The sequence below is a fragment of the Pleurodeles waltl genome, chromosome 6, assembly GCF_031143425.1.
Source record: "Pleurodeles waltl isolate 20211129_DDA chromosome 6, aPleWal1.hap1.20221129, whole genome shotgun sequence".
NCBI classification, from domain to species: domain Eukaryota; kingdom Metazoa; phylum Chordata; class Amphibia; order Caudata; family Salamandridae; genus Pleurodeles; species Pleurodeles waltl.
Window position 1 is genome coordinate 1328403996 of NC_090445.1, and position 27826 is coordinate 1328431821.

The 27826-nt window shown below is 43.1% G+C and overlaps 1 protein-coding gene across 1 annotated transcript in view; it reads left to right on the forward strand.

Moving 5' to 3' along the window:
- TSPAN14 (tetraspanin 14) overlaps positions 1–27826 on the forward strand; it is a 292700-nt gene that overhangs the window by 198750 nt on the left and 66124 nt on the right. The window contains exon 3 of the mRNA XM_069240648.1: positions 2082–2132. Coding sequence (XP_069096749.1) covers positions 2082–2132 — 51 coding nt within the window. The remainder of the gene's footprint in view (positions 1–2081; positions 2133–27826) is intronic.

The window sequence follows — 27826 nt, forward strand, 5'->3', positions numbered from 1 at the left end:
TTTTTCACCTTTGCCTGACTCTAAAACATTAACTTCATATTGATGACCTGTTAACTGCAAGTAGTGGTAGGAATTCAATGTGCTGTCACTCACTGGCAGTCTAAACTCAAAGATTTCCTGCACCAGTAACAGCAAGTTCCTCTTGATCATGCTGCTACCAGAGAGGGTGCCATCTTTCTTAAATGTCACATGCTTCACGCCTTGACGTAATTGCCGTCTAGCAAAAATGAGCACATCTATGAACACAATAGGGGGACTGTCATGCCTGTCTCTTAATTGTGCACATAAACGTGGTGGCCATGTCGCAGGAAAGTGTCTCATTTGGTGAATGCCTGCAACATAGGAACTGCCAAGAAGCATACTGTTTTGTCCCTGCTTTCGCGCAGACTCCCAACTGTCAAAATCAATGTAAAACAGCACATTTGGAAATATACCTGCCACATGCTTCTCACTTTTCAACAGCCTTGACAATGTAACAATGTAATCCAAAGCTTACAGTTTATAAATATTATTAAGAGCGTCCGAAACAAAAACAAGCAATGATTGACGGAGGAGGCAAGCACCAATGTGGGAGGGGGTTGGGGCACTGAGTAGTGCCCTCTGAAAACAGTGTCTGACATTTGATCTCAGACATTGAATGCTCAGCAAATGTTACAAGATAAGAACAAGATTTAGAGGTCTGTCGGAACTCAGAGCGACTGAAAACAGGAGCACTTGTCCTAAGTGCTCAAAACAAACAAAAAGTAGTTTCTTCATAAAGCACTTGCTAAAATTGGAGCAGTGGAGGGATAGTGTAATTAGTCTTTGCTAAACACAGAAGGGGCATGACGAATGCATGCCATGGATAAAAGGGAAGAAAGAAAATAAGAACACTGATGGAGCCACCAATTGGGAAGCCTACAAGTGGGCTGAAGCCCACAAAATATATACAACAAGTCTCCTCAAGACAGTGGATGGCTGTTTAGCCGAGACCTAAAAAAGTTGACAAAATCCAATAGGTAGGAAAGGTGAAACCAGTTGGGTTTGCCAGTGTTTCTTGATTGAATGCCCTTCATAAGGCAAAGATGTAAAAGCTATTAATAGTACACTAAGGTGCTCCAAATACAAGTATAATAAAATTAAAGAAAAAATAAATGGCGTTCAGTAATAACATAAAACTATGTGCCCAAACAGTTACTGTAAATGTGTCCTCTTTCATGTCTTCGACCAATTATTTTACACTACACTAATCCCCTTATTTCTGCGCTGTATCATTTATCTTTAAAAATCAGGTTTCACTAATCTCCATAAAAGCCTTTATAATCATAATTCATATAATAAAAGTAATCAATAAGCTGCTAAAGATTTACATTATTTAATGTTACATTTATTTAATTGGTCTTGGAATAGCAACCGATGTTTTCCTTGTTAACAGTCTACAAAGCACTGTTTATCCCTAATTGTGGTGTTATGGACAGATGCTATCCACCACTGCATATTATTCTCAATGTTGTTTTGCTACATCTTGGATTACCAAAGGTTCTATCAGTAGGTTTTGTTTAAAACTGAAACTATGCTCAGTGATTATTCATCACATTGCTGACTATTATCTTATATCCAATATATATGACATATTTTAAATTATAGTTTGTGTTTTCTGATAAATTAATGTAACTCTTCAGCATTATTAGTAAGTCTACATACACAAACATTTTCACAGCAAAAATGTGCTCAAAGCTTTGGCATTATCCATCTCTCTGTGATAGTTCCAATGTTTTGGTTACTTTGGACCCCTGCATATGAACCAATGCATTTGTGACAGTCTTTTACAGTCCTACTCTGGTAACATACTAAAATTGCTCAAAAAGTCAAACACGAAAGGTTATTTTGAACGTCTTTGGGTGTTTTGACTCCTGACCTCTTCTTGACACTATATTATTCGTCCGTTTATAGAAATTTAATGATTATTTGACCTATGTATATGAATTCATGGTAAATCATGATGGTGTCTGTTGGATTTGGGCTATGCTGTTCTGAAGAATATTTGCTCCTCGCCCTTTTAATACACTGTTTTAGTGTTCACTTTGTTATTTTTCTTTCAGCTATCTGGAGTCGTCCTTCTTGCAGTTGGACTCTGGGCATGGAGTGAAAAGGTAGGGATGAGGATTGTGTTTGTCATATCACTGTCTACATTTTGCTCATACTCTTAGAGAAACCACTGTGTAAATTGTATTTTCAATGAGTAATTCTTTTGGAGAACAAAGTTACTTTTCCACCTGACCAGCTACAAAGCTTTCTCTGGATAAAGTGTAAAGTGGAATTTACAGGACAAAAAATGCAAATTGTTAACATTAAATTGTTATGAGTAGCCTAAGACAAGCCATGTGCTGGCTATTGTGAACCATATGATTAACTTACAGGAGGTAGAATGTCCATTGCATACCATTGGTTGTCTTTATTGTCACGCTCATTTGCCGCTTCGTATTAATTAGCATCCATTGTCCATGTGCTTCCCCATCCCTGCCCTCCACTGTCTGTTTGCTTCCCCATACCCGTCCACCTCCATTGTTCATGTGTTACACCATCCCCTACCACCGTCCTTTGCCTGTGTGCCTCGTCGTCCCTGCCCGCCCTCAGTTGTTTGTATGTTTCTCCATCACCCATTCTCCATTGTCCATGTGCTTCCCCATTGTTGCCACTCACTTGGCCTTTTCTCCTCCCATCAGCATCCTTCTCTTCTGCCTTCTCCCCATACGTGTTACCTTGTCCACAGCCTGTTTCCCAACCCACTCACAAATTTTATTTGAAGTGCAATAGCGCTATTAAAAAAAAAAAGTGAATTTTGCATACATTTTTATTTACTAATCCATAATGAATTGATAAATAACAAGGGAAAAGAGCTCTCCTCAATTTGTAGGTGCTTACATAAATTTTGGCATGCGCCTACAAAAAGACTCGAGGGCTGCATCATGGTACTTTTTCAAACATTATTTTCAGCCATTCTGCACAGCTTCAGTACGGTCTGGCTAAAAATCAATGTGAAGGCCAAATGGTCTCATAAATGAGACCTGTTGTCTTTGCCAGTGCTTGTTTTCTAATGTGGTTGCTAATATCCACAGACACATCATTGTTTCTCATTTAAGGAAGTAAAAATGCGGAATATTTGAGTCTGTTAGAATATATGGTGATGAAATGGCCCTGTTATGCTGTTGCAATGTGATCTGTGGAGGAAACGTGCAAAATGAGCCGTCGTAGGTTCTTAGTGTCTCATATTTTGAACATATAGAGTGTCCTATCTCTGTACATGAAGAGGCTACAGTACTTTGCTACAACAGCTGAGAAGGCTCAATGCTTACTTGACCCTAGCGTTCCTGGGACCTGCCCCAATATCTGCCTTCCTGTCTTCATCTTCAGTCCCATCACTTCGCTCAAAAGAATTGGACTTAAAATTAATTGCTCCTCAGGACTAGGCATGCACACTTATTGAAGCTTGCCTTTTCTTCTAAGTGATATCCCCAGACACTACCTTTGTTTTCCGAGCCTAAATCCTGCTCTTAACATGCATAGTTATTGCATTGATTTTGAATAAGTTGTTCTTCCTTGCATGGCACGGTGCTGCTACTGCTTTGGGTTTATGGAATTTATCATGAGGAAGCAATGGATATTTGAACTGCTTAACTCCTATGTCCTGACTCACATTGACCTCCTGCTTGATGCAAGGATATCTTTTGTACTTTTATGAATGCCCCAGCTGTGTCAAGCTGGAATATTTATAGCCAGATCCCTGAGTCCATGCCAGATGGTAGCAGTTATGCCTCTTCCAGCATTCCAAGGCCTTACAAACATTTACGGCAAAGGACTTTCTGTCCCAAGCCTTCAGCTTGCTCCTCTTCATCTTGCCCCTTTCTAATAGGTGCCACACAGGTGAGTGGACCACCAGTGCTTCAGCTTCAACTGTGACTGGAGTACTGCTCCCTCTTCTGGATCACACACAACATATTTGCCTATCCTAGGGTATGAGAATTCGTGTCGGGTCACTTGCCCACCATTCTGTCACACTACAATTGCCATAGCTGTCATTCAGTCCTTGTTTGTCGGTCAGCAACTCGAGATCTTCTAGTAGAAGTACAGAGGCTTTTTGGCCTCCATAAAATGAGTCATTGTCCCCTCCTCAACTTTTTTTTTGCAAGCAGTGGCCAGATTTTTTGCTCATGCTCCTATCTGGTCGCAAGGAAAGTGTGTGGAGCATGTCCATTTCTGGGGCTGTAGTCCAGATTGTATTGTATATCTATGTATATAACACATTCTATACATCGTGCATGAGCTAAAAAGCACTTTATGTATTATTAAGTATTTTCCCCATATGAAACAATTGCATAGCACTTTGCGACCCAGGGCAGTCTTTAAAGAGGTCCAACATTCTCAGAGTTTCTGGACCCCCTGTAAGTTGCTCGATTGAAAGTATGTTACCACTTGTTAGACCTGCATGGGAAACAAATGTGTTCTGTACACGTGTGGTTTGTAGAAAAAATGCTAGATGTATTAAGTGGGCTTTGAGGTACACGTTTTTTTTGTAGTGATTGTTGGGGGAAGGTTACTATTGATCGTGTTTGTAATTCCATGGGTCGAACCAGTAATTTTGCTACTCTTAGCTTTGGTAAATAAGTGGCAAAAACCGTTCGCAAAGTTTGGACTATCTATTCATGTTGTTGGCGTGTACCTTCTATGATGTTGTGGCCAGAACTAGTAGGTTTATGATCTGTGGAATCTGCAGCATCACTACCAGGCTGTCCTAACATTATAGCTGACCTTTAGAGAGAATCTGGTGCACTAGACTGGCTAATCAGTTGCATTTATGTGGGCTGCTGGTGTCCTAAACGTTAAAAAAAAAATGGCTACATGAAGGAAGAAGTCTGACAAAGCACAGCAGGGCGAGGGTGCCTAACTGAGATAGAGCTATCTCCCTGGGGATGGCAGTCTGAAATCAGGGGTGACCACGGTAATGTTGTCCTTAATAAGCAGAATGTCCTGCTGAAATTGGATGAATGAAACTTGCCAGATGCAGGGTTTTATATCCATCAATGTCCACAGGGAGCCATTGAAGGACTTTCATAGCTTCCATATTTTGGTTTCTTTTTAGGTCGACACTTAAGAATCTTATGGGCATTCAGAAGGCTTCCCTGGGAATGCATTCTGCCCATTGCTTACTATTGGTTTTGTGGTTTGTAACTCTCTTACTTGCTTTCCGTTTCCTGTCTTTATTTGCTTTCGGCTGTCCAGCTTCAGTTCGTCCCTTCCGTGAGCATTCCTTGTTTATTGTATCCTTCTGAGTGCTCACTTTCTGTAAACAGGCCTTTAAATCTTATTCTTATGTTGTCACAGTTGCTGTTCATTCAAAGACAGAGGACAAATGTCAGGCTTTGTCTGAAGGAGCTTAGTGTGTACTCTTCCTTCTCTGACTTAAAAGTGAGAGAATTAATGTGACAATCCTGCTGAGTACCCATGTGAGAGTAGAGGGTGTAGGACATGTTTTCTAGCATACAACTAAATGAACTGTGCTGATGTTTCAGAATATATCCGAATTAGGACATTACAAATGAAGCAATTGGGTGTTTGTGATTCCTATAGCCTGACACCCAGGAAATAGTGTTTGGGGTCAAGGTCAACAGGTTTTCATGTTTATTTTCTCTTTGGGACAAGTAGGCCCATCCTCTTCCAGCACAAACCCTTTGGCTGCTAGTTTACAGTACATTTGGATCAGGGAAGTGCATTGTCTGTGTCCATATGTTACTGTAGTTCGAACTTGTATTTATGGTTCATTAATTCCCCACTAAATCATTATTGATTGGAATCCAGTACATTCCTCTAGTCCCCCCCCCCCCCCCCCACTGAGCCATTACTAGATGCCAGGGACCCTGGCCTAAACATTATTGATGATTTTGGACGCAAAACAATATACAAAAAAACCCAGAAACAAGCATTAATCAAACATTCAAACGATAACAGATTTGATTTAATTTGCAAACAAGTAAATCATAATGATGAAATAAAAAATTGTAATAAGGTTGTAGCTTTTCTAAATTCAGTCGAAGCCACACATCATCCATACCATATTCTCTTTGATGCACCTGCACTTCTCCCACGATTACATCTGAGAATGCTAATTTAATTTTTTGCCTCCAATTTCAAATTCCTTGACAGTTACAGTACGTTTAAAATTTCTGTTTTACATTTAGCCACTTACTTTATATACAGTTTATTAATCTGTTAATATTATTTAATTTTCTAAGCAGATGCAGACCTTCTGAGAAGGATTCGCGGACCCCAAGGGGTCCCAGGACCACAGGTTGAGAACCACTCCTCTAAGGAAATAATGTAGGGTCGGACTGCACTACTTACAGTGGTTCTAGTATAAAAATGTGTGGACAGTTGTACAACGTTTAACAATATGAAGCTATGCATAATGTTCCCATAATGCTCTCTGTATAGATGCAAATATTTAAAGAAGCTTGAAATCAAAAAATTATGATTTCTTGCTGTCAAAGTAAAATGTTCTAAAAAATGCAACTGAGGTAAAAAAAAGTTTTTCTAAACTGTGAAATTTTTTATACTATTAATTTGAAGCATCATTTAGTAAAATGTGTTGATGCATGCTTGTATTTGTAATAAATATTCATAATGGAAAGTCAGTGTAACCAGTGTAAACAAGATTACAGGAAGCATGAAAATAAACAAGCATTGGCAATGCCAATAGATCGACATTGGTGGTCAGCCATATGTTTTGTCAATGTGCTTCTTGTTTTGACCTAGTTTTTAAAAAAACGTTATTGTTGTGAGAGGGGCCAGGCAATAACAATCATAATAAACATTGGCAAAAATATATTTTTGTCTCAAAAAGCACACATTTCCACAGTTGGTACTAAACAAAATTGTGAAAGAGCAGAATGCTAGGGAGCTAGAATTAAAAAACAAATGTCTTTGTTAGCGTCAGACCTAATTAGGGGCCCATTTCTTAAAGAAAATCACAAAAGTGCATCCATAATATATGTAAAAAAAGGGAATTGCTAGTATTCAAACATTACTATAGTGTGAGCCCTTGCATAATCAGAGAGGCTATTATCAAAGCTCGTATATAATGAAATGGCCACCATAATTTTCCAGCGTGCTACATAGGGACAAGTGGATTATTTTTCAGGAGAAGTAGATTTATGAAGCAACCTGTCAGATGGACAAGTAGATATTTTGTTAAATTCCACATCCCTGGAATCACATTTTTTGTAATTCTGAAGTGTTGTGGAAACAAATATTTGATTACAATCAGAACACATGAATACTCTAGGTCAGGGGTCTTCAACCTTTTCTGTAGAAAGAACTACATATGTTCAAAAGATATCAAAACTAGTGACTAATCTTAATATTGAATCAAAAGTGATTACATCCTACAACAAAATTACATTACTTGCCACCATATGTAAAAATACCAGCCGTGATGGCCTTAGGGCACCAGCCACGGTTGCCAGTAGTAATATAAAAATAAAGAATGCTTTGTCAATTTGTAATGCCTCTACCTAGGTAATACATAACAGCAATAGTGCCGGTGCCCCTTTCACCAGGTTAGTAATAAGTTTCCCCAATGCCCCATGAATTATCACTCCGATATCAGTTTTAAAAATATTTTGGAAACTCAGTCACTTTTTCTCCAAACATTAGCTTATGGGTTCGGAAAATACACATATTTTCATCTTGAACACACGCTTTTCAGTTGTGGTATGCATGTATTCAACCAAGCAAAAGCTTCTCGTGACATAGGATGGGCTGCACACACGAGAGTTGCTTACAGGGAGCTGGAGAGCTACCAGTAGCTCACGAGCTACTCGTTGGAGAAGCCTGAAATTGGTGTTGAAATTTCCACACATTATTGTTTCTGCACAGTAAAACTGTTGTTTGTGCAAATGTAAAGGTCATTTCTATTGAAAATGTGTTGTCTGTAATGGCAGTGCACTACCAAACCATGCATACTTGCCAGAGGCTATACCACTCCACTTTTCACCACGCCTCTCTATCAGCTCTCTACCCCACTCAATGCCCTTCCAGTCTATGCCACGCTGTTCTACATCACTCCACTCTAAGCCCTTTCACCCTACGAGGCTACACCACTCGACTCCACTCCATGCCTCTCTACTCTATGCCACTCTCCTCTAAACCCCTCTGCACTACGCCCCTTTACTGCACATCACTCACCCCACTCCAGTCTACCCCATTGCACTGTACCCATTTCTGTCCCACTCTACCCCACTCCCATCTACCTCACTCCACTTCACTACAGTGTACCCCAGTCTACTCCAATCTACTCCACTCCAGCCTACCACATTCCACTCCAGTCTGCACCACTCCACTCCAGTTTACCCTACTCTACCCCAATCTACCCTACTCCACCCCACTGCTATCCAGTCTAACCCAATGGACCTCAATCCACCAAACTCCCGGCTTTCTCACTCCACCCCGTCACACCACAAACTCCAATCTACCTCACCCCACTCCAATCTACCTCACCCCACTCCAATGTACCCCACCCATCTCCAATCTACCCCACTCCTCTTTAATCTACCACTCGCCACTGTACTCTACCCCAGTCTATCCCACTCCACTACGATCCAGTCTACCCCACTCCACTACAATCCACCCAATTAACCCTACTGTACCCCAATCTACCCCACTCAAATGTACTCCACTCTTCTCAAGTCTACTCCACTCAATCTAACCCAGTCAACCCATCTCACTCCACTTCAATTTACCCCACTGCATTCTACCCGTCTACGGCGCTGCACTTAAATCTTCTCCACGCTGCTCCAGGCTACCCCAATCTACACCACTATAATTCATTCTACCCTAGTCCACCCACTCCAATCTACCCCACTCCACTGTACCCCACTCACTCCAATCTACTCTACTCCACTCCAATCTACCCCACTTCACCCCAGTCCAATCTACCCCACTCATTCTAATTTACCCCATTCCACTCCAACCTCCACTCCACTCCATTCTACTCCATTCTAGCTCAGTCTACCCTACTCTATTCTACCTCAGTCCACCCCACTCCAATCTTAATTCACTCCACTGCAGTCTCCAATCTATCTAATTCCATGCTACCACAATCTACCCCATCCAGTCTACCACAATCTACCCTATTACAGTATACCCCACTCTAAACCACCCAATCTACCCCGCTCCAGTCTACCACACTGCACTTCACTCTACCCCAGTCTCACACTCCACCCAATCTACCCCAAACAATTTACCCAATTTACTCTACCCCAATCTTCTCCACTCCATTCCACCCTAATCTACCCCTCTCCACTCCATCCACCCCTCCCCAATCTACTCCCCTCCACCCTGTCCATGTACTCCACTCCACCTTACTACAGTCTACACCGCACCACTCTACCCCATCCTATTAAACCACACACCAATCTACCCCACTCCAAACTATCCTACTTTGATCTATCCCACTGCAGTCGACCCCACTCCATTCTAATCTACCCTATTTTAATCCACTCAAATCTGCCTCAGTCTATTCCAGTCTACCCCACTCCATTCATCCTAATCTACCCCACTTTATCCCACTCTACCCCATGACACTGTTCCCCACTCCACTCTACCCCGTCTACGCCACTCCAATCTATCCTAGTCCAGTCTACCCCAATGTACCCCACTCCACCCCACCCCACTTTATTCTTATCTACCCTACACTAATCCACCCAATCTACCCTATCCAGTCTACTCTACTCCAGTCTTCCCCAATCCATCCGACTGCACTGTCCCCAGTATACCCCAATCCTCTCCATTCTCCACTCCAGGGTATCCAACTTCACTCCAGTCTACACATTCCACTGTACCCCAATTTACCCCACTTCACCCATCTACCCCACTCCACCTCAATCTACCACACTCCACTTCACTCTACCCAGTCTACCCCACTCCACTTGAATCTACTCCAATCCACCCCACCCCCATCTACCCCATCCCATCTCAGCCTAGAACACTCTAATCTATCCAAGTCTATCCCACTCCACTCTGCCACAATCTACCCCACTCCATCTTATCCCACTTCAGTCTACTCCAGTCTTTGCCACTCCATTCCAGTCTACCCTACTTTGATCCACCAATCTTCCCACTCTGATCTACTGCATTCCACACTATTTCGGTCCACCTCACACTACCCTAAACCCCCCCACTCCATTCTAATTCAGTGCTTCCCACTCTACTCCAATCCACCCCATTTTGCCCCACTCCAATCCACCTAATTTACCCCATTCCACTCTACCCCAATCTACCTCATTTCACTCTTCCCCCCCCCCATCTGCCCCAATGCATTTTACTCCACTCAAATTTACCTCACTCAGTCCATCTAATCCACTCTACCCCGATTCACTCCACTCTGATCTACCCCACTCCAGACTACCACACTCCAGTCTATCCCACTTTAATCTACCCCACTCAACTCTAATCTGCCCCACTTCACTCCAGTGTACCCCATTCTAATCCACCCAGTCTACCCCACTCCACCATAATCTACCTGTCTTCACTTACAACTACCCCACTCCACTCTACTCCAATCCACCCACTCCACTCTTCCTCATTGTACCCCAAAATACCTCACTCCACTCTACCCCAAAGTACCCCACTCCAATCTACACCAATACACTCCAGTCTACCACACTCAATGCCACTCTGTGCCAATCTACCCCAGTTTAGTCTGTCCCACTTCACTCTACCCCACTTCCTTACTCCAGTCTACTCCACTCTTATCCACTATAATCTACCTCATTGCAGACTACCTTACTCTACCCCTACTACAATCTACCCTACTCAACCGCAGTCTACCCCACCCCACTAATTTTTAGCCAAGCTGAACAGCATCCACATTGGTGTACAGAATGGATAAAAGATATTGCCAAGGCTGGTAGCTCTTGCATTGGTGAGACCTATTGGCTTTGCCAGGGCATGTTTCATTTAGCCCAAGTGCAGCCACAAACCTGCATTTCGGGCATTTTGGTGTCAAATTATTTTTTGTAAGTAGGCCTGTGTGTTGGGCATTGCAATAGTACAGACAGAAGTTAATCACAGTCCGCAGTAGTAATGCCTTGTGTTGCTGGGACTCAAGGGGGTCGCTCTTTCTTAATGTGTTATGTTGGTGGAAAAAAGTTGTTAACTATAGAGTTTAATTGAAGGATAATTCATTCTTGTTCAAAATTAACTGATTCTGAACTTTGTTGGATGCTTGGCTGTATTATCCAGATACATTTAGGATGGTCTTTTAACAGTCTCAAAATTGGTAAAATTGTTTTTGTCGCCATAAAGCCACAATCAATTAGCCTCGATCTTGTTTTGTATTTGAGCTTACACAACTTGAAGTGCAATCACAGATATGCAATCTGGTCCAGTCAATCTTCTCTTGGTGTTTCTGCACAGCGATGTGCTTGTTACTGGCTATCTTTCATTCTTCTTTGCTATGTAGTAAACAAAGGGGACAGTCCTTGACCGCATACTACCACATATTTTTTATCTCCTCTTCACCTCACTAGGATTATCTCTTCTTTTATCCATTTTTACCACCTCCATGCCGATAATTAGTAGTTTCTCTTCTCTCCTCTTTTGCTTTCTCCTCTTTTGCCACATCTTCCAAAATAACATGCTACTAATTTTTGAATATTGTCATGAACTTCAGTTAAGCTCATCTAAAATTGAAGTTCTCCTTTTTGTCTTCAGATCTAATCATCATCACTCCCTCCTCTTCATTTAATCCTCTTCTCATCTTTCCTTAAAATTGTGCTCAAGATCTGGATGCCATTTCGGACTCTAGTCTAATTTCCCCACACCTTCTTTCCTTATGTCATTTTCAACTTCACCATCTTTTCAAGATCCTCCCGTTTCTCTTTTTCAAGGTCACCAGAACTCTTATTCTTACTCTTAATTTGTCTGCTATTCCCCCACTTATCACTTTTCCTGCCTATTCCTGTGCCCCTTGTGCCTATTATTTTGTCCCTCTAAAATCAGTCTTTAACTCTGCCATCTCTCTTTAAACTCTACCCAACTGCTGAACTTTCTCCTCACTCTCTCTCCTCTGGGCACCCTTCTGTTTGAATCTACAGTTGAGACTGTCCATGGTCTCGCACTGCCTTGCCTCTCCTTTCTTGGTCAGCGACGCATTCCATCTGCCACCCTAGGCTCTGCTTCCCAGTTCAGGGTAGTCTCCCCACTACCATGTGTGCCCCTTCCAGAAATAAATCTCTTGTTTATTTGCTACAAAGCACTTTAATTCTCTCTCTCAGCTATATGTCTTCTTTCTATTTCTATATTCTTTCCTGCTTCTTTGAAAGCCAGACTCTCCACAAGTCTGTCCACAGTAGGTTTTCGGTTTGGACAAACCAGATGTGAATTATATTTTGTCTACACTGTCATGTTCTTTAATTCATACAGAACACTTGCATTCTTGTCACTTTACTCGGTATAGCGCCTTGACACGTTATTTTTTAAATAAAATGAAATGAAAAACGTGCATTAGTCTTATTCAAACTGTTTGAACAAAGTAGTATCGGGAAAATATCAAATGGCAGTGCAGAGGACAACAGAGATATATATGGTAACCCTCAGTTTGGGGGTAATTGCCTCAGAGAGCTAGCAATCTAAATGTACCCACTGTGAATGGTGATTAACTCTTTTGTTGTGTCCCCCAACACCCGCTCCCCCCCAATTGTGGCTATTTGTCATAGCTCACACTTACACCTCCATAACCTAAGTAAACTTTATGGCTTTATGGGATCCACGAGAGGCACATCGCCCTGTACTTCCCTGGGTGTCTAGTTCTCAGAAATGCCTGGGTTTGGTAGGTTTTCCTGGGTGGCCGCCAAACCCAGCCCCAAAAACTGCTGATGTTGATGTTGCCACATTGCGTCTTGGACTCTGTAATTTGGTGGGCACTAGGCCTATCCACACAGGTGGGGTACCATTTTTTAGTAGGAGATATGTGGAAACACTGGGTGGCAGGAAGTTTGAGGCTCGCAGCTGATTCCTATACTCACAGAATTCCACACAAGCCATCCTTGAGCCCCCTTGCTGTCCAGTTTATGAAAATATCTAGAGTTGGTAGATTTTCTCTGAAGACAATGTGCACCCCGGCAGAGAAAGACATAAAGACAACTATTACTGAACAACCACCTATCACTCAAGTACAGACACATACTAGTTGAATTTGGCATGAGGGTGAGTGAAAGGTGCAAAATGTACATTTTATTAACCAGAGATTTCACACAAAAAGTACTGTTAATAATTGAAAGTTCAAAAAGTGAACCAATGACTCACATTCCATGAGCCTTAAAGCCACGATAAAGCACTAACCACTTTACAGGCCATTCACACACCTTTCATGCGATGTGTACACAAAACCATCCACACCAGCAGCTGTGGGCCCAGCACATTACAACATATGAATCAACAGGCACTGTCATTCAAAGGCTCATCACTTTCATAAGCACACAGAACTAACACACCAGTCACACCGCCTGGCAGCTAACGGAGTGTGTGGACTGGCATTTGTCAAGCAATGTGTGTGAAGTGTCCAGCAGCAAGTCACTACACACACTGCCAGCCAAGTGCCAGTCCATGCACACTGCCAGCCAAGCGCCAGTCCATGCACACTGCCAGCCAAGCGCCAGTCCATGCCAAGAGCCAATCCACACACACCACCAGCCAAACGTCAGTCCACACACACCACCAGCCAAACGTCAGTCCACACACACAGCTAGCCAAGCGCTAGTCTGCACGCATACAGCATAAAAAAATGTGTTTTTGTTTAACAAAAAGAAAATACAAACCAATTTGAAGGAGATGAAAACCAACTTTGACTACAAACACAACAGGCCTAACTAAATACATCAAACTACTACCAACCATGAAACTGAACAAAAAATATAAAACGATACAGGCCAATCAGTTCACTTTTACGCTCATGGTTGCTCTCAATACAATAGTTGCAGGTGGTATAATTAAAATATGTGGGCCTCTAATGCTCTGGCCATCTTGGGACGATACGATCATCCAATGTGGCCAGATATATCGCATTTGTAGATTATCTGCCTGAGGAAAAGAAAAAGAAAGCAAGAGAGACTCTGCTAGAAGGAGAAAAAGCTTCTCCAGAGATCATCGATGAAGCAGTAGGTGTCTCTGCCACAGTGTACCATCAGACGGCTGGAGAGTAGGTCTTGCAGTGTCAGGGCTAGTTGAAGGCAACATAGGTCTGCCCAGAGGTCCAAGCGAAAATTCTGGGCATGCCATTCGATGGGGACAACCTCTTCAGAAACCATGTGGGTGATGCCCTGCAGGCCATAAAATCGGACCTAGAAACATCTTACTCGCTTGGCACCCTTCAACAGATGTGTTTTCAGAACTTTCTGGGAGGTAGAGGCAGAGGTCCGTATCCATCACAGCTGCTTTACCAGCAAAATAGATTCCAACCGTACGCCCAACAAGGTTTCAGATCGTTGCACTGTTCACGAGTGGCATACAAGAATACTGCATCATCCAACTATCCCAGGCAACCAGCCCAGAGGCATTCTCCTGTGGGAGGAAAGTCACAGGATTCCAGAAGACAGCGATGTGTCTCGGGCACCGGCCAACTCAGCCTCACAACAATTGGGCAATTCCCTATCCAAATTTTACAGTGGTTGGAAAAACATCTCTTCCGGTGTTAGACATAATCCATCATGGTCAGACCCTGGAATTTGTTCAAAAGCATCCAAATTTTCCACCGCGCAGAACAACACATCGCCATCTGTTTTTGCTGAAGCAAGAAATCAATTTGTTTCTAGTCAAAGACGACATAGAGGCAGTTCCAGTGGAACAAGGAGTTTTACTCCAACTTGTTCCTCATCAGAAATAAGTCAGGCAAGTGGAGGCAGGTGATGGATTTAGGGCTTTTTAACAAATTCATCGAGAAGCAGTCTTTCAGGATGGTGTCTTTAAGGGAAATGCTGCAGCTTGTGGATGCAGGAGACTTCATGGTATCTGTGGACCTTTTGGATGCGTATTTCCATATATCATTTCAAGTCAAACATCGAAGATTCCTAGGCTTTGAGGTGGCAGGGATGCCATTATCAGTTCAGCTTCTGTACGAAAGTACAAGTCCGTGTTGGGAATGATGTCATCCTGCATCCCGCCTATACTGAACTGCATCCCGCTTATACTGAACTGTGTCCATTGCAGATGACCAGGCAATGGGTTAAATGCCTGGGCACCTTCGAGGACATGATAATGCTAGGGTCATGGTGTTTGACCATGAACAACATTTCCCAGGGTCTGTCAGTCATCTCTGTACAACCGCAGTTAGTGATGATGACAGATGCCTCCCTTGAGGGATGGGAAGCCCACAATCGGGACCTAGAAATCCAAGGAAAATGGATAGCTCAGGAAGCGATGTCTCACATCAACCTTCTAACACTCAAGGCAGTGTTCTTGGATCTACAGGCTTTCATTCCAGCAGTCTTGCAACTCGTCAGTCTTGGTGAGAACAGACAATATTACCACCATGTTTTACCTCACCAAGCAGGGAGGAATGAAGTCAAGGGTTCCGTCAGCTCAGGCTCAACAGATCTAGAAATGGGTGATCAGCAACAACATCACCCTAAAGGCAGAGCATGTGCCAGGAGAAAAGAATGAATGGGTGGACTCTTTAAGGAGGACAGACAAACAATGCCATGAGTGGAAACTCAGCCACGGCAGTAGATGCGAGAGTTACGCCTTTGGGGAACCCCGAATCTTGATCTTTTTGCCACCAGGCACAGCAGGAAATGCAAGTTGTATGCCAGTAGGCACCCTATGCCAGGCTTCTGGGTAAATGCATTCCATCTGGCCTGGTCGGGAATGTTTGCAGATGGTTTCCCTCTGTTTCCGTTCATTCCCAAGGTCATCCAAAAAATGAAACAAGAACCTTGCCTTCGGATACTGATAGCTCTGATGTGACCAATACAATATTGGTTCTCTGAGCTGCTTCACCTATCAGAGTGTACACAGCATCAATTACAATGCGGTTATGGATCTTCTCACAATGAGCAAGGGACAAGTTCCTCATCCACAGATTCGCTCTCTAAATTTGTCCACTTGGCTCTTAACGACACTAAGTTTGTGAATGTCAGCCTATCAGAGGATTGCAAAATGATTCTCCCGCATGCTCACGCTGAGTCCACAACAAATGTTACTCTGCAAAATGGAAAATATTTTGTCTTCTTTGTTGCTCAGTCTCTACATTCCATCATTTCTTCTCCGGAACTTAGCCACCTGTATCTACTGCAACTGGCAAATTCAAGATTAACTCATTCCTTTAGAAAAGTACACCTGGCTGCGATCTTCAGATTCAGGAGGCGAGATGGGGAACTCTCTCTATGGTCCAAAAGGCTTTTGAAGGAGTTCATGAAGGGCCTGTTCAGAGTCCATCCTTCAGTAAAACCTCAGCAAGTACAGTGGCAGCTAAACGTAGTCTTGTCTCAGCTCCTTCTGAACTGAAGCACAAGGCTGAATTAAAATGTTTGTCCTGGAAAATAGCTTTTTCCCGCTGGCCATTACCTCTGCAAGGGGGTAAGTGAAATCCAAGCCTTAACAATCCATGAACCATACTTGCTATTTAGAGAGAATAAAGTTACTTTAAGGATCAATCCCAAATGCATTCAAAAGGTGCCAACAACTTTTCACCTCAATTCGCCCATTGTCTTGCTAACTTTTTTCAGTAACCATCTTCTCCAGGTGAACGAGCGTTACAATTGCTTGACATTAGAAACTGTCTCAGGTTTTACCTCGACAGAACTAAAGAGTTCAGGAAATCTGATCAGCTATTAATTTAATTTCCTTCACCAAGAAAAGGACAATCTGTCAAGAGCAAGTATTGCTAGATGGGTATCTCCGGCTATCATGTTCTGCCATGAAAAAGTAGGAAAACCGCTCTTGTCAAAAGCTAAGGCACACTCAACAAGAAATGTTGCTGCTTCTTCAGACATGTTTGCGGGAGTACCGTTACCTGATGTTTGTCCATACCTTGACAAAGCAATACTGCCTGGACTCTTGGAGGATAGCTGATGTAACATTCAGACAGGGTGCATTATGCAGTCTGTTTTCTAAGGTATGCAGCTTTAAATAATTTGTTCTTTTTGATTGATTGTGATGGATTTCTCTTTTTTTATCTCTTTCAGTTATATTATTAACTCAGTACATGTACTTGTACTGTTATATGTAGACAAGATTACATATAGATGTATGTGTGTGAGAATGTATATTTATGTATATAGCTATATATGTTGCTTTTATCAAAGCTTTTTGACGCGATATATGATCACAATTGTGAGGAGCATAACTAACTGAGTTATAACCGTGTTTAGGCTAATGTTGTCATGGTGGGATGTATCACCTTTCACACCTCCAACAATCTCTTAGTACTGCTGGCTAGTCAGATACAAGCATGTGAATCTATGAAATATATAATACTGGAGAAGAAAAAAGTTACCTGTACACGGTGGCTCTCCAGCACTCATATCTCACATGCGACCCACCCTCCTCCCCGTTTAGGTTCACCATTGTTATACCTCTTATCTTATATATGTCACACTTGTGCTCGAAATCTGAGGCATGATGGCTTTGCAGGGGATGACTGCTTCAGGGTCTTTGCTCTTATTAGCTGAAGTTTGGGTGCTTTAAAACAAGGTCAGTTTTTTTAGCAATGTCTTTTGTTTTCAATGGGGATTTTAAGGCCTACTTTTGGCTCTACTTTTTTTGTTGCTGTTACTGTGGGACTCCCACCATGACAACGGGGAAGATTCAAGCATGTGAATGTATGAAAGATATGAATACTGGAGAACCACAGTGTACAAGTATGTAACATGTTTCTTTCTTATAATTCCCTCGTATATACTCAGGGCTTGTACATTAGTGCCACTCATGGACTGCAGCTCTTACTGTGCCACCATGAGTGTGACAAAGTAAAATATGTCGACCAACCTGCCACTGCAGACCGCTACAGCAGTTTTGGACTGTTAACTCAACTTTGCCATTTAAACTAATGACAAAGTGCAGACCTTCCTTTTTAACATTCATATAAGTGACCCCTAAGGTAGTCTTGTTGAGCCCTAAGGCAGAGTGTTGTATATTAAAAAGAAGGACCAGTTTTATTTTTATTTTTTGTGTCCTAACAATAAAACGCCTAGACTGTCTTTTTTACTGAGCAAAGACTAGCAGCCCCATTGGCAAGTACATGGTTACACACTCACCACTCAGCCATGCTACTTCCTGAATAGGACTACTACAATTGGTACTTCAAGCTATCAAAAGAATTGTTACTTTAAACCAGACTTGACACCCAAGCCTAATTAACTGTAACTTTCGAGTAAAAGGCAACTTTAGAAAATTGGCTCTCTGTTGCTCAATTTTTCTAGTAGACATTTTCGGTTGCTGGCCACAAGACAGTCTTCTGCCTTCCTGAGGAGATGTGAACGATTCCCAGGAACGGACACAAAAGAGGCCTGCTGTTGAAAGCGGTGTTATCTCTCCCTGGCAGGAAGCCAAACACAGTGTGAGCCCAAAAAGTGAACTTCAAAGGGGTAATCCACCTTTGAAGGGCAAATGGTGGACACACACAAGAGGGGCTACTCTTTCATTCTTATTGATTGTTGGCGTTGTATACAGAGATGGGGAAAGAGTTTGCAAACCAGTTTTTCAGTGGTCGTATAGCCTTCTGGTAGCCACACCTGTAGGGTGGGCTTATAAGCTCCACACACAGAGAGAAGTCATCTTGGAAGTGGGCAGAATATTGCAGTCTGGGATAGCTTGATGCCACACATTGCAGGAAGTCATTATCAGGCTGGTTGAACCTGGTAGCCTATTGGATAGTAGCCACTGCATCCTCCGAGAGCAAGTTGTGGGCCTAAAAGTGGCACCCCTGGACCCTAGACCAGGTGTGCCTGGAGAGAGGACTGTCCTGCTGGACCCAGCAAAGAGAAGCTGCACCAAAGATTGGATTGCACCTGCTGACCCTTCGGCTAGCAAAGAGAGGACTGTGCCTGTGGTGCCCGAGCTCCAGACATAAGAGGACAACTCCCAGAGTCAGTTGGCTGACTTCCTGTCACAGCTCCAGGGCCACAAAAGCTGAAGAAGCTGCTTTGGCAATTTGGTAGCCACAAACACTGGATTACCACTGACTGCTGAAATGCAACCTGGGAAACCAAGTGCTGCCACTTAAAAGTTTCACCCTAGTCTGCTGGACCTGAGAGAGTTGTCAGAGTGCAGATTGGTCACCCCAGACTGACACTACCCTTAAATAAAGGGAACCATTGTTTTGCTGTGAGCGGAGACCAGTAGACCAGTGGCAACTGTTTTTTGGCTGACTTTCACTTAAACTTTAAGGGACATCGACCCCTGTGGCCAAAATCATCTCACTGCATTCGTAGACCAAGGGGTGGCTCTAGAAAGACCCCCGTTGATGAACTCATCATCCACAGAAACTCCAGCATCATGTATCCCTTGCATCAGAACCACTTCATTGATGTTTATAGTGGTTTGCCCTTAGAGTCTGGAACTGGACTGGAAAGTATCTGTCCTGTTAAACCTTACTGGCCCCTTTGTCTTGCTCCATGTTGGAGCTGGTCAGCCAAAAGAAGCCAGGAGCAACAAACAACTTTCCAAAAGTTTTCAAATGTTTTCAAAGTAACCGCAGTAGTTGCCAATGCTTGTTTGTGATTAGAGTGGAAAAAGCATTGATTTACAATTTGCTTCATAATTTGTATTGTTGGATCCTACTGGTGGACATTTTTACCTTTTGTGTCTAGAAATTCATTAAAAAAACATCTACTTTCATAAATTGGTGTTGGATTTCCTTTGTGCCGTGTTAGTTTCTTATTAATTTGTTTTGGTACTTGTTCATTTGGTAAAGCCTGACTGCTCAAGACTGCAGTTAAACTAGGGTTAGACTAAGGTAATAGTCTAAAAAATAATCGGAGAGGCCACTGGGAGCCAGTGGATTTCCTGGAAGGTGGAAGAAATATGGACCCCCTCCAAAAGATTTTGGGCCTTTCCTTCACTTGTGAGTTCTGTGGGTTTTGCAACTCACTGCCACTGTCTCTAGAAGTCCTAGAGAATTAGACATTGCATCTGTCGTTCTTTGCTCCAATACTGGGTCTTGAAAAGCATAGTTGACTGCTTTCTTCAATTCCTGGATAGTAGAAAGCACTTTTACCAACTTCGTTATGTTTCATCATTGGTCACTGTCACTACTTCTTGAGTTTCATCAGCATAGTTCTGAAAGCTGACAGTCATCCAGATTTGCCATCAGCAGGTGTAGAAGTGGAACGTAGACATCACAGGGGACAGACCTAAGTCTTCTGGCTCTCTGCATCCAACCTTTGCAGTTTTAGGTGTATCCTGTGAACACCCTAGTTCACATTCAGGCAAGAGACTCAAACAGATTTAGTAGTTTGCTAGTGGTCTTATTGTGCCTAACTCCTTTGGGTGATCAAGGGTATCAAATGCTGCTGGCATCAGCATAATGGGTGCTGGGTCCCTATAGTCCACAGTGTTCAAACAATAGACTGAACATCAGTCAGGGTAGTTTCTACCCCCTCCCTGATGATAAAAACCTAATCGCTTGTCTCAAAGGATGCCATTTAGCTCTAGAATTATAGCGCCATTGTTCATCAGCTCAAAGAGTACTGGGTTGCTTGAGAGAGTTTTTCCAGAGTTGTTGCCTTAAGACCAGTTTTCTTTTCAGGAGAGGTGTTACCCATGACTCATTCATATTTGGAGATTCCCTCCTTGCAGCAGTTGTTCATAATTCCCCTAAGTACGGGGTCCAGTTCATTGTGTCATGCTCTCCCTACACTTCAAGGAGCAGTGCCTCCATGACAAATGGTAGACCAATGGGATTTCATGGTTATGATGGTTTCAACATGAGTTGTCTCCAAGAAAAGGAGTGCAGTGGTGTCTGCCTACTAAAAGCATAGCTTACGTTATGCTCTAGTGTGGGATCACTGTGGTGAGCCGTGTTTCAGTTTGCTTTATTTTAACCTGGAAATGCTCTTGAATGGTGCCACACTAAGTAGCTGAACGTTTGGAGATATAAGTAATTTCCTAAAGTACCTGAAATAGAGTTTGATTAATTTTAGGCATCTATTTGCACAACAAAAAATGTTTAGCCATCTGAATGTCCATTGTTTCAGTCTTCCTGTTATTCTGTAACTGTGATTTGTGCACATCATTTTTTTCTTTCTGTCAAACACATTCCACTTTTCTCATTTCACTCTGAAGGGTCCTGAATTTAGCAGGGACCCAAATTTGCCATTTATTGGCCCGGTTTATCTTAAGATTTTTAGTCAGCTGAACTCTTGGACAAAGGTGGTCAGAGGATGTTCATGCCATCCAGTCATTTAATTAAAGGTACCAGAATGAGACCAACAAATTCGATCCCTGTGGATAACTGGTGCTTCAGATGTTTGTTGTTTAAAGTACCCTTCCCAATATAAAATGTATTCAGTTGAGTGTCTGACCAAACCATTGATGTCCCCATCGCCTGTCAGAAGTCTAGCCCCAACAACAGACACAACTCGTGATGGGTAGTTGTGTCTTTCGGAGCAGCCTTACCGCAAAGTATCTGAAAACTATGAACTAATATGAGAGGAAATAAACATTATCGAGTTTGACTGGATAAGGAGCAAAGAGGCTTCTGGTAGGGCCTTTTCAAACTCTAGAGGCTTCTGGTAGGGCCTTTTCAAACTCTATTGAAGCCTTCTGGGAGCGATGAGTAAGGGGGGTGCATGCAGGCTTATATATGGAACCAAGTACCCATGTGTTCGAGTTAGTTGTTCGGAGTGGAGTCGCACAGCTGCATGTTAAGGTTTTCAGTATATATGATCAGGAAGCCAAACACTATTCCTTCTCATAAGTAGTGCTACCTAACATCTTGATGGTAAGAATCTGGTCTTGGAGGTATCCCAGCCCGAAGCGTCCCCCAACTTTGCTTCAGTAATCATTAGAGCATCTGAATCATTCTACCCATGTGTTAGTAACGAGCGGGCATTCATTAATACACATTTACATTTTCTTAGGGCTTCCTTGTTTATTATTGTACGGGACATCTGGTAAATCCCCTCTTCTAAATTAATTCCAACCAACTGGGATGTCGGAGTTGTAGCTGTCTAAAATGAAAATGGTGTCTGGTGATGAGGGAACTATCAAGGAGACCTTATGCATTTAGTTCACGTCACTCCCTGTCCCTCTGCAGAGTACCGAATCCTGATGAAACTGGCGCCCAGCTTCAGGTTGTACGTTCGCCTACTCCAGTCTGAACGCGTGCTTGTACCTCAGTGAAGAAAAGAGGGAGAGAGTCATTGCTGCACCTCGACAACAAGGTTCCCTGTGTTCTAAAAGGGACGGAGGCGTTGAGTCAGAATCAGTAGACTGATTATCAGCCAACAGCCCACGGCCGTATCCACCCTGCTTGATGACAGCCATGTCAACATCAAGCTCGGCTGAAGCTAGGTATTTATCTAAGACATGCCTAAACTTACTAGAAGTGTACGTGAGTAATCCCGTTCAGACCAAAAGAATCCGACACAAAACCTGCCAACGGGAAGCCTTAGCAGTAGTGAATCAGGGTTTCGAAAGCGGTGCTATAGTGCGAAAGAGCAAGGTACCACGTACTCAGATATTACCTTTTATTTACGCAAGCTCAGTCTGGCATCGGACAGCCACTTTGCCCTTCTGGGCCCCCTTTAAGGACTTTTGAATAAGAGCAGCGCCACCTCGGTTACACTCAGTTAAATGGCCCACAAAAACAGCAGCAGACAAACGACAGCGGATCCCTGGTCTGTGCTCAGAGTGCACCCTAACGGACACTACCCACATCAACACCGCCAAGAGCCCCGAGTACCAGCTACCCCGGTCCCAGGTAAAATCGTTCATGAAAGTAACAACGTGTTAAAACTACACGTAATACAAATTGAAAGAGATACAGCCCCCTGGAACCACAAACGGGCTGCAGCCCTATTACGTAGCCTGTCAGGCTGCTGCTGGGAAGCGTTCCTCGCGTCCAACCGCATTGCAAGTTTGTGACCGTTGTCCGGATGGCCGGCCAGTGAGGAGCACGCTAAGAGAAACAGCAGCCGTTCAGAGATCGCCCCTGAGCTCGCCCCACTGTCCCCATCGGCGCCAATATCTAGAGTACAGGGGGCTCCGCCCCTTGCATCCTTCCCCTAGGAAGAGTTTGAGACTTAACTATTAGCTTAATGGTGGCATATAAACTTTCCAAACCCGTGACTGCCGCTGACAGGAATATAGAACTTCTAACAAGGAGTTTTTATTGCATCACTTCCCCGGTGCAAGCCTCTTTTCAGCCAGCCGAAGCTTAAGAACACGGTGGACCTAATTAGATGGAGCTTGTTACTGGACATGCGCTTGTTTATTGGCAGGGCGGTGAATGATCACCTGGAAGGAACATTGTTTGGTCTGACAGAGTGGTCGTATGGTAGTCTACCTCGCTACAACATCAAGGCGCTTAAAATGTGTGTAAGGTAGATTATGATTTAAAAGTTTGACTTGCTGCTGCAAGCCCATTGAATATTTAGTTATCTCATCCAGACTCGTGAACTGTTGACCAGATCACATTCCTCATGGATAGCCCACAAAACTCATTATATATAACAGTTCACATTTCTCATCGACCTTATGAGTTAGAGTGGATTAAGATTCATGAAACCCAAAACAATTATTTGTATTTTTTCTTTTGTTTTACATTCCCACATTGGTGGATTTCCTGCTATATGAATTACATCTGTGTTTACATTCTGTTAAAATACAATGATTCTAGTTTGTTCCCCTCTCTCCCCTAACATTTGAGTTTTAGACTACACTGTTTTCATTGTTGAAATACACAAAGGAAGAAGGTATGAGGTGAAAACCATTGTCATTACAGTTTTGCCACCCCAGCCCTAAGTGACTTAATATTTGGCCACAATATAACTATTTTAATCGTAAATTATATTTTGAGCTGCCATTTGGAGAGTTGTTATAGTCTTTTTTTGACAGTCCTGGTTATACATTTGCAGTTGTAACATCGTGTGTTCGGACCCTGGTAACTTCACTGCGGCGTCCGTGAGTTAAAAGGGGAAGAGGTTCCGTAACATGAGATACTCTCCCGCCACCTACTGGTTATCTTTAAAAATGCTGCTTTGGTTATTTATTACCGCTTTGCTGCTCTATAATTTCTTCACTGAAAATATATGTTCGCCCATCCATTGAACGCTTCTGCATCTTTCTCAACTTTAACATCTCTGCATTACTGTATATGTGCGCAGCATGCACCTTTTCTCCCAAAAAGGTTGCCATAAGTACGACTTTGGCAGAGAAGTACATTCCAGCATAATGGGGATAATAGGTTTGGTTAAGGACTATTATGGCGAAGAACACTCTGTAAAATCTCTTGCATTATTGAGCAGGCAGTTTGAAAGCTGGTGGCTGCTTGCAGCTCGATTAGCGAATATTCACGAGCAAAAAGGCCCGGTACGTGGAAAGGTTGAAACGCGGTGAGGCATAAGCCTCAATCGAATACTTGGGAGGTAAACAGTCCCCGTGCGCACTGTCGTAGCGGTCATGTCATAGCAAGGATGTGTTTGAGGGGATTGATTTGAATATTGGACTGTAGAGGTTATAGGGCGCTTGATATTTAGCTGATTGCCATCCATCATGACGCTTTGTCGAGAAGTCAGAAAACTGGAAATGGTCTGTATACGTAACGTTCATGACAGTTCACTAAATCAAACGAGTGTTGAGTGAGCTTGAGCAAGACAGGGTTTGCATGTTTAAGTCTGCCCCTCTCCAAAATGTTAATGAGTAAGTTCGAGTCTGCGTAAAAGAAGAGATGGGTTTTGATTTTGACTTTTTTGAGAGGTTGAAAATTGGTAGCAGTAAAGGAAGTGAAGGGCTGAGGCCTCATTTAAATGTTGCTTTGGTGGCACAATGAATTATGGAAAGGTAATAGGGCAAGGAAGTGGGTGGTAAAGTAGATTTCTTCAGTTGCGGAGGTATTTAAGACAATTTTTTTGTTGAGTAGCAGTAGGACGTCCGAGTGTGTTCGTGTGCAGAAGGTGGGAGGAGATGGGTGGTGAAGGAAAAAAGCTGCATCTCATAGCCTTGGAGGGTATACTGGAAAGTGAACGAAGTGTTAATGTTAGCGAGGGGGGTTAGTTCGGGAGTGAGTCCAAGCCAGAGGGTTTGTAACACCCACGGCTGTGGGTGTTTGTAAGACGAGAAATAAGGACAGTAGTGATGATATGTTGTTAGCTAGGTGTGAAGCGAACTGGTCAAGTGCATATCCTCAGTGCCCAGCTAGGAGTGGGTATTATCATGACCGCATGAGCCAATGTCTCGAGTGCTGCGGAGGGGGATCTACAGAAATGAGGCTAGAACATAGGTAATTGTGATGAGTGGATTTGAAAAAGTTGGAGACACATGTTTCCGACATTTCATTATAATGCTGTGAAAGAAACCCAGACTGGAATGTCTAAAGAAGTCCATGAGATAGGAAATAGAGTGTGAGCCTGTTGATAAAGCATTCAAGGATTTACGAGGAGAGCTGCAGCGAGCAAGGGCTTCAGGGAAGGAGGTTTTGGCCTATTGTTGCTTGAGACTTGAAGCGTGACTAGGAGGAGCCACTGACTAAAGAGAGATTACAGAGTTTAGTGAGGCAGAATGGTACTCGGGTTGATGGGGGTAAAGGTTTGATTATTTAGTGGTAGAAACGGTCTGGTGGTGTGCAGCAGTATGAGAATGAGCTCAACCTGAGTTATAGGTTGGACGGAGAATGAGACCTGGGTCAAGGAGAGCAGAGGGTGATTGTAGTACAGAGCAGAGTGTAGTTTGACTCTTGGAAATGAAGAGTCCTTAATGTTGTTTGTGGGGAATGCAGTATGGTTTATTATTGTTCAAGTAGGCTAAAGACTGTATGTATTGTGGTGGGCATTAATTTCTGAAATGGACAGAGGTAGGTAGGTTGGTATAGCTACTGAGTGCGCTGTGACCACTCACAGGTATTAAGGTATGTTTATTTTTTACCATTTGCATACATTTGAGTGCACAGAGAATGTAAACAAAGGCCCCATACTAATTGCGCTTTATCAGGTGACAGTTGAGCAAGAAATAAATGACACTGAGTTACATGAAGGAACATTCTGTTCGTAGCATGTGTGGCTGTAGGTATACATGCTGTGCATGCTTCTACTATCTAGTGTTGGTCCCGGACTTTTGCAACTTGTTTTTCTTATAAGAAGTCTTTGAGTCACAAAGTCTTGCTTGGAACTCATCTGGTAATGAATGCGCAAGGGCACCAAGCCTATTGTTAGATTGTTTTTCTATGCCATTGGGTTCGGAAGTGTATCAGCGTTACTGCTGGTTCTGATGAGTTTGCCGTTTCCCGTCATAACCCTGAGCTTGTTGTCTTCCTTACTATCTCAAGTAAGACTTTTTGATGTCCTTCCACTTCACTCCTCGAGTTATTGTCGTCAAACAACTGGACTCTCAGGCCCTTTGGGGCAGTGCACCCTCCTGACCGGCCTCGGAGAATGAGGAAGAGAATGAGGTAATGGAACGGACGACCTTCAGTGCCATTCCAATACTCCTGGACCGACCTGCACCTCATCACAGTGAGACCCAGTACGATTCTTGCTCTGCGTTCAAAAGCAAGAAAATACTACATCTGTGATGTGGCAGGCTGTGGTCCCACAGCAGGATGTACAAGTCATCTTAGGAGACATTGGACATCTTTAACGAGGTGGGCCCACTCAGTGCCAAAGAAGAAGAACCAGGTGAGTCACCTCATTTTCCGGCCTGCCAATCCATTCCTGAGAACATTCCTGAGAACATTGGGTCCTATGTGGCAGAGCCTGAGGACGTTCCATCTACCTATGCTGGCTTTGCACATCATCTAAAAACCATGCACGAAGCGTGAGTACAGATGACAACCAAGCCTCTCCTAAAATTAATACATGACTACAAAACCGAGGCTCTGCCTGTGCTTCCTGATAAGTAGTCAACACTACAAAGTTTCACCCTTTGGGGTCACCAAAGCCCCAAAGGTCATCACCAAGTGCTAGTGGTGGTAAAGGAAGGAGGAACTCCTGTCTTTCCCTACCTAGACATGTGACTGATCAAGAATTCAAGCAGACAAAGACTGCCTAGCCTATACCCAGGCTGCAGTTTCCCTCTTGCATAGCCTTGGGTTTACTGTGAATGCCACTGAATCACATTTGGAGCTCCAAGTCCAACCACTCCTATAGAAAGTCCTAAACACAGTTGTGGGCAAAGCTTACCCCAGTGCCCAAAGAGTAGTAGCATTCCAATAGCTTCTGCATCTTTTTGAGTGACTTTGTCCACTCAGCTTGTATTGTAATTTGCCTCCTCAAAATGGTGGCCTCATGCATTGCCCCTCCCACGGCTCCTAATGGGTTGGTCAGGCCAGTGGCCTTAAGTGGAGTGTTGTTAGAACATCTAGTTTTGATAATGGCCAACACCCATCACTCTCTTCAATGGTGGAAGAGCAACAGTTTTTTGTTTGCAGACCTAGTTACACAGTAGACCATTGTCTCTAGCCGCCTGGGGAACACATCTCAACAATATGACAGTCTAATGGTCTTTGGCCGCCTCATTAGTGGGGTCCTCACATCACCCACTTGGAACTGTTAACCATTCATTTTATTTAGCCATCAAAGCCTTCCTTCAGCAGATTTTATCAAGATGGTTCTTGTGTGCACAGACATGACTGCCAGCT